Here is a 7,743-nt window from a genome sequence, read left to right on the forward strand (position 1 = left end):
GGGCAGCTAGCTAGGTTTCAGCATGTGCTGGCTGACTTGGCATGATAGGAGTGTGATTGCTAACAGCAATCACAGTCCCATCATGCCTAGGTTCCAGCACTTACACATCCATCCAGTAAATGCTGGAACCTAGGCATGATGGGACTGTGATTGCTGTTAGCAATCACACTCCTATCATGCCAAGTCAGCCAATACACGCTGGTACAGGGTGGCTGTAAGTGATGTGCAGACCCCATACTGCTGGCAGCATCAATACACAAGGGGGGCAGCTAGCTAGGTTTCAGCATGTACTGGCTGACTTGGCATGATAGGAGTGTGATTGCTAACAGCAATCACAGTCCCATCATGCCTAGGTTCCAGCACTTACACATCCATCCAGTAAATGCTGGAACCTAGGCATTATGGGACTGTGATTGCTGTTAGCAATCACACTCCTATCATGCCAAGTCAGCCAGTACATGCTGGTACAGGGTGGCTGTAAGTGCAGACCCCATACTGCTGGCAGCATCACTACACAAGGGGGGCAGCTGGCCAGGTTTCAGCATGTACTGGCTGACTTGGCATGATAGGAGTGTGATTGCTAACAGCAATCACAGTCCCATCATGCCTAGGTTCCAGCACTTACACATCCATGCTATCACACATACACACACTCATTTATTCATATAATCATTCATTCACAGATTCATTCCCTCAATCACACACACTCATTCAAACACCCTCCCCACCCCCTTACCTGCACTGCAGCTCCTCGATGCCGCTCACAGACTTCAGCAGGGGGCGCGGCCTCCCTCTGCCTTCTCTGCTAAAGCACAGAGGAAGTAGGATGTCACGTGAACTCCGCTTCCTCTGTCCAATCCAGAAGACCCTCCCACAAGTAAGTAGCAGGGCTTGAGGTGCGGCTCACGTAAGATCGGTTGCCCTGGGCCGCATGTTGGACGCCCCTGCCTTATTTTTTAAAAAAAAAAACGGAAAAAAGACTTCGGGCGGCCCCTTGGCTTGGGCCCCCCTGCCGCCGGGGCCCGGTCGCAGTCGCGGCCCCTGCGACCGCGGTAGTTCCGCCACTGCGCAGGACCCACCTCCCAATGCACTCTACTGGGAAGCTCCTACTTATATTTGTATACATACCATATACATTTTGTTGCAGTTGAATTTGAAGAACCTACAGACGTCGTGTTCTTGATGGACGGGTCCAGCAGTGTTGGCTATGAAAACTTTGAAAAAGTGAAAGTGTTTGTTAAAACGGCAATTTCCCAGATCTTGTCAGAAGAAATGAACCTCAATAAAATGCTCAGGGTTCTGGTGATTCAGTATAGCGGCACAGGGATGCAGAAGGTTGAACTTCCTTTCACCATCGATTTAGAGGATGCAGTGTCACGTGTGTCAGCAATAACTTATATGGATGAATCAACCGATCTACCAGATGCTTTGAGATACCTTATGAACTTTCTGAGGAGTAACGGACGTCCCAGTGTTGTTAGAAAGATCATTGTTTTCTCTGATGGTAGGTCCTCAGGAAGTGCGCAAAGCCAGATTGCAGCACAGGCCGCAACAGCTTTAAACCCTAAAACTGAGCTGTTTGCTGTTGCTGTGGGAATATTCCATGAGGTAGGAATTTGCCAACTGGTAAGTGGGAAGGAAAAGAATTTCAACTTTAACCAAATCGAGAACAAAGTGTTCCGTGTTTCTGAATACAACAATCTATTAAAAAGGATCACATTGCAGAGCTTCTTAAAGAAAATTACGTAATGGACATAGGAAGAAAAAGAGTTGGAAGACATATTGCATTTTTTTGTTATTTTTAATTTGTCTAGTTGTATACAATGCAGCATGCATGTTGGGAGTTCTGTTAATGAACAGCGTAGAACAAATGGAGAGTTATTAAAGCAACGTTAACTTCCACTAAAAATTGTGTCTTTTAGAATACATTTTTGACACTTTTTAAGAGAACGAAATTCTGTAAACATTCCACTGCAAGTGACCATCGTGTTGGTCTTCATCCATTTCTAACCTTTCTACAATACGTGTTATATATGTGTTCATTTTAATTTATCGTTCTTTTGGAAATACATTATTTTGTGTGATAGCAGATAGTGTTCTATATAAGTTCTGGAAATTTAGAAATGTGAACAGAGCCAAATTTATGTATCATTACAAAAAGCCAGCAGGTGTATAGTTGTGGGTTGTTCTCATTTCTGGTGAAGAGAAGAAATATTTTTTCACATGTGTTCAGAGAATATTCTTAAAAATGGCATCTATAGAATATTTAAAATTTTCCTATATGTCCCTATTTTTCCTCCTCTCATATACACCTCCAAACCTTAAATGCCCATATGATGTGGAAAGAATATCAGAGGAAGCAAGAAATATAGGTGATATTCACCATAACCTAAAGAGGATTTCAAGTCTAGAAATCATAATAAATAGTTACTTTTACTATGACGTCTACGTTAACCAGATTGACATTATAAAGAGGGTCCATACAGCAATTACAATATATATATATATATATATTAATAATTTTACTGCCTCAATCAGTAAAATAATATAAAATACTGTATTTTCATGTACATATGATTTGCTTCTTTTGAATTCAACCCCAAAAATACAAGAAGACATTGTACAATTTAAGTCCAAGAAGGTGTACAAAGGGTGAAACGTTAATTTATCTTAAAATTACTGTACTTTTAAAACACCACTTGAGCTATGCTTTCTCCATTATATAACTAATCATTTTTGAATATCATATTGTCTATATTGAATACGTATTACACATTACTGGAATCCATGTGATATGGAATGATAAAAAATATCTCTCTGCTGTCTGTGTTGCTGTGTGGTATTTGTTTTCTTATCACTTAATATATTTAGTTTGACAAGAAAAGAATATTCAGGAATACATATCTGTATGTGATCGTGTGCTCACTTTAAAGAATAACTAAGGCTGCTCTAAACCAGCACACTAACTAGAAGCACCAATGTGCAGGGGCAGGGGCAACAAAAACAGTAGAAATAGCAGCTGAATAAGATTTGCTTCATGTCAATACTGGAAAACATTTATGTTATTATTAGCCAAATCACCTTCTACGGGAATTAAAAGACTCCATAAAATAGCTGTGGGATTTGAATGGAAGGTATAAGCAATTGTATATAAAGTAAAGATGGACAAGCCAGGTTTATTCATGGAGCTGGTTTCAAAGCCATACTTAGCAGACATTTGTGCCACACATGCTTAGTGGGAAACTATGGGGACCATCTGCTGGAAGGCAAGGGCACAATGCAGATGCTCCCAGCTTGCACTCATTTCCCTCTTACTCAAATGCAGGAAGAAAAATGTAAACAAGACAACAACGTTTGGTGTGGCCACCCTTTGCCTTCAAATCACCATCAATTCTTCTAGGTACACTTGCACAAAGTCAAGGGGTGTATGATTAAACAGGTGCTAATAATCATCAATCTAATATCTAGGTTGAAACATAATCATTATCAGAAACAGCTGTGTAGGAGGGATATAACTCAGTGAGGAACAGCCAAACTCACTAACAAGGCAAGGTTGCTAAAGACTTTAATGTGAATAGTCATACACCATGTCAAGACTGAGGCCAGCAACAAAACACAAGGTAGTTATACTGCATCAGCAAGGTCTCTCTTAGGCAGAAATTTCAACTCAGACAGGGGTTTCCAAATTTTCTTTCCAAGCTCTTCTTAAAAAGCACAAAGTAAATATCTACAAACTACAAATTAAAGTAAATATCAAATCAGAGCTGGGCAAACACCAGGGGCCAAACAGAAATTGCGTTCTGGCACCTAAGGTGTCACCTGCCCCACCTATCATCACGTGCCATGATGAGGGTTGCCAAGTGGCTAGTGCTTGTGCTGCTTGGCCCTTTTTTATGATTGTAAAAAATACTTCCTTGCTCACAATATATTTAACTGTGAATAATAGAAACTGCAAATATGTTTCGTAAAAACAAAACTCTGGCTTCTACATTTTTAGTTGGCTCTGAGATTCCAAGCAAATATGTCAAATTCTTCATTTAGAGAGTTCATTTGAGGATTCAATGCCTAGATATGACCATTCAGGAAGGAGGTGAAATTTATACTGCAGATACTGTGCTGGATAAACCACAAGTAATTGAATAGTAGTCCTTTTATATATTGCAATGTAAAAACACTGGCCCATCAACCGAGATAACATAAATCAGTTTTTATCTAACTTTTTTCCACTGCAACCTACGTGATGATTGTTCTGGTCATCACCGATATAAGCCTACCTAGTGTAGGGGGGGGGGTAATTATATTTTAATACTATTCATTTATTAAAAATAAGGAGACTAGTCGGTTGGATAATATATTACCAATGAGTAATGAGTTACCAAATCTAGTGTTATATAGCACTTCAGGAAAACAGTCACAAATTTAGGAAAACAAGTCAGAAATGGGTAACATCATCTGCAACCTAACCTCTGTTATGTCATGAATTAATAAAAGATCATTGCGACCTGAACTTTAAAGGCTTTTCTTGCATCACCTTTGTTTGCGTAAATGTGCTATAAATAGCTACCTAAGTTGATATACAGTGAGCCCAGAGTTATGTCAATTCAGCTAACAAGACAAGGGAGTGGAAGTATTTAAGGTTCATGCTTTTCCTAGATTAACATCTTACTTTCCGCTCGGCAGACTTTTCTTGGTGTAGATATTTCCCAGATACATTGAAATAATTTGAATGTTAACAAGCTGTGTTTCATACTTGGCAGGCAGAGCGACCACATTTACTGCCCATGTGCAGGGACAGGGTTGCAGTCTAAAGATGTGGAACATGGGCTGTTAAAGGGTGAGCTATAAAAGCTATTAGTATAACTAAATACATTTGTCAAAATAATAATATTTTTTTGTTTGGGGCTATCTACTTTCAAAGTTCACCTCACCCAAGCCGATATTGGTGGGAGCATTAACCCAATCTTCTAAATCATTTCCAAAATCCGAGACAAGCTAAAGATAAAGATTATGTATAAGAAACGTAGGCGTTTGGTTTAATATGTTGCCGTAGATGTTGGAAAGAAACAACCCATGACTTAAAAATAATTCAATTAAATGCATATGTCGGGTATGATTACCAGCCCTAATATCAAGGATTATGAAATAATATTTTTGGGCTAGATTTTCATGTTATAAGTCATATTATAACAATAAAAAATATTAGCAACAATTACAAAAACACACCTTGCTTTAAGTGACTGTTAGGGGTTTTATCTTCACTTACCCCTTTAAGGACCAGTGACGTAGAGGATACCTCATAAAAAACTGGACCTTGCCGGTGAACTGTGATCAGACTGTCTAATTTGACAGCCAAGTCTCCCGCTGACAGCTGAGAGCGAAATGTGTGGCCCTGAGGTGTCACATGAAATTTTGACAACGCTCTTATTGAGTGACATTACTTTCTATAGGGATTTAGATTACTGACATTGTTGGGATCCCTATGTCTGTAGCCTGATCGGTTCCCCTTCCACTATAACTCACTGGCAATTTGCGATCAGTCAGTGTGCTTGTGGGTATGGTGTCAGCGATCAGAGGGCTCCCCATAGGATTCCTCTGACTGCCGTAGAAAGAAACACTACAGGGGAACCCTCTGGGTTAACACCCTGATTGCTATGATGGCATCACAGAGGTTCCCCTGTGTTAATAGAGATCCCCATGAGTCATAAAAGACCCCAAAGTAGATCTCTGTACATTGAGAGCATTGAAAAAAGTAAAATAAATGTAATAGAAAATAAAAAAGTAAAACCAAAAAATATAAAAAATCCCATCATATCTAGCTTTATAAGAAATTTTAAAAATACCCTTCCCACTCCCTACAGTGCTCCTCAGTTACCGTAAATAAATAAAAAATAGGAATAATCAAAAAATACGCTTTCCTGACTACTACAGGGGTAATTTGAATTAGGGGAAGCTAAACTAACTTGAGGAAATACTGCTGGATATAAATATGTTATTTGTTTTCAGTTGCTTGCTTTCTAGGCAAAAAAAGAAAGGCAACATACAGTGTCTGAAAAGCACAAAAAAACTAAAGTAATCACTAAATTTGGAAGAAATTGTAGAAACATTGGCAGCCTGAAAAGTGTCAAAATAACCCTGGTAATATACTCCGGAGTGTCTTCTTTTCGGTAACGTACAATTTTATGGAGTGGTTTTCATATCTGTGACTAATATTAAAGTTTGATTCCCACCATACTAAATTTGAAAAAGTTTCAAAAATGCAATGTGCAACATGTAATATTTGCCCTATACCAGGCAAAATAGATGAAAATACTGGCCATATATAGTAGCTTCTAAATCAGGATAATTTTATTAATATATTTTGGGTATTTTTTCCCATTGGTTCAACAATTTGTATACGTGTAAAACTGCAAAAATACCAAAACTTTTTTCTTAACTTTTTTGGATTTTTTTAAAACAAAATTATGTCTTGCATTTATGAATACTTGTTTTGCTTAGAAAACCAAAATATAGTTGGTGTGGGTACATTATGGGTGAACAGACATAGTAAAAAATAAAAAAAAACGTGAAAATCGCTTTAGACCTGTAGTGTGAAAAAAAAGTTAATAATGACTATATATCATATCATTAGCAAGTCATTGGAATAGAATCTTTGTGATGGTTATTAAAGGGTTAATAATTGGACGAGCTCAGCTTAAAGCTCCCTGCTTTATGTGAATAATAAATTAGAGAATAAAACAAAAGCTGTTTTTAATACACAAAACGTCGCAATAGTATAGCGTTTGCATTATACAAGGAAGTAGCCCTGTTAGCCAAATATTCTCCCCCTATGGTTCTAGAATCGTACGGTCTACAGCCACGCCTACCCATGCAAACATATGCTGAGCAAAACCATGGGGGGGGGCGGTCCGTGGGTTGTATTATAATTATTTTGAGCCAATGCAGACTTATAGAGTGGATATTATATGAGAAGCCGCACAGCTCCCACTGGTGAGTGTGAACACAGTCGTGTCACCGTGGAAGAGGTGGAGAAGAAGGCTGCTGTGTCAGTGGGTTCAGGAGGAGGATATATCACCCTGCAGCTAACAGGAGCCTCCCCCTGTCAATGATAGGAAGTGCTGGAACAGGAAGAAGTGACAGTGTGTCTCCTATGCACATAAACACTCAGCTGTAATCCTGAGTGTGCTGGCCACAGGAGTACAGGGGCCACACCGATCCAAAAAGGTGAGAGAATTCACGCATAACAACTATTAAAGAACTACCATGACAACGTCCAGGCACCAGTTCAAGAGACTGAAGATGGGTTGCTGAAGCAATCAGATACATCCTACTACAGTACCTGTGTTTTGCTGGAGCACATACTGGATTACGTGTGCCTTCACTCCTAACTGGATTATGACAAGGGGATTATCAGGATCCAGAGGAACCATTCATCACATGATCTTCAGATACTGAATCTCTGCCCTGTCTGTTCACAAGTCAGTACTGCGCCCCAAAAACGGATCTGGCACCCCAAAAACAGATCATCTGGCACCCACCTGGTATCTGGATTAGAAAATGGTCCCCAAAAGATATATTGATTTAAAGGCACGGTATAAAAGCAACTCATGAACAGTTTCAGTGAGAGAAACAACCATTAAATACCATGTCAGACTGGTAAAGGAACTAAAATCAGAATTAAAACATAAAGACTACTTTAGGCATTTTTTATTTTTTTTAGTTCCAATATAATTTTTTGCGTTCTCT

The 7,743-nt window shown here is 39.1% G+C and overlaps 1 protein-coding gene across 1 annotated transcript in view; it reads left to right on the forward strand.

The window, feature by feature from the left end:
* Nucleotides 1-1,749, forward strand: part of LOC149300721 (collagen alpha-1(VI) chain-like) — a 60,063-nt gene extending 58,314 nt beyond the window's left edge. Inside the window, exon 27 of the mRNA XM_089484771.1 lies at nucleotides 1,148-1,749. Coding sequence (XP_089340897.1) covers nucleotides 1,148-1,749 — 602 coding nt within the window. The remainder of the gene's footprint in view (nucleotides 1-1,147) is intronic.
* Nucleotides 1,750-7,743: the final 5,994 nt, after the last annotated feature.

This window comes from Sceloporus occidentalis, unplaced genomic scaffold (genome assembly GCF_023333645.1).
Source record: "Sceloporus occidentalis isolate IW3139 unplaced genomic scaffold, rSceOcc1.0.p SCAF_23, whole genome shotgun sequence".
In the NCBI taxonomy this organism is placed as follows: Eukaryota; Metazoa; Chordata; class Lepidosauria; order Squamata; family Phrynosomatidae; genus Sceloporus; species Sceloporus occidentalis.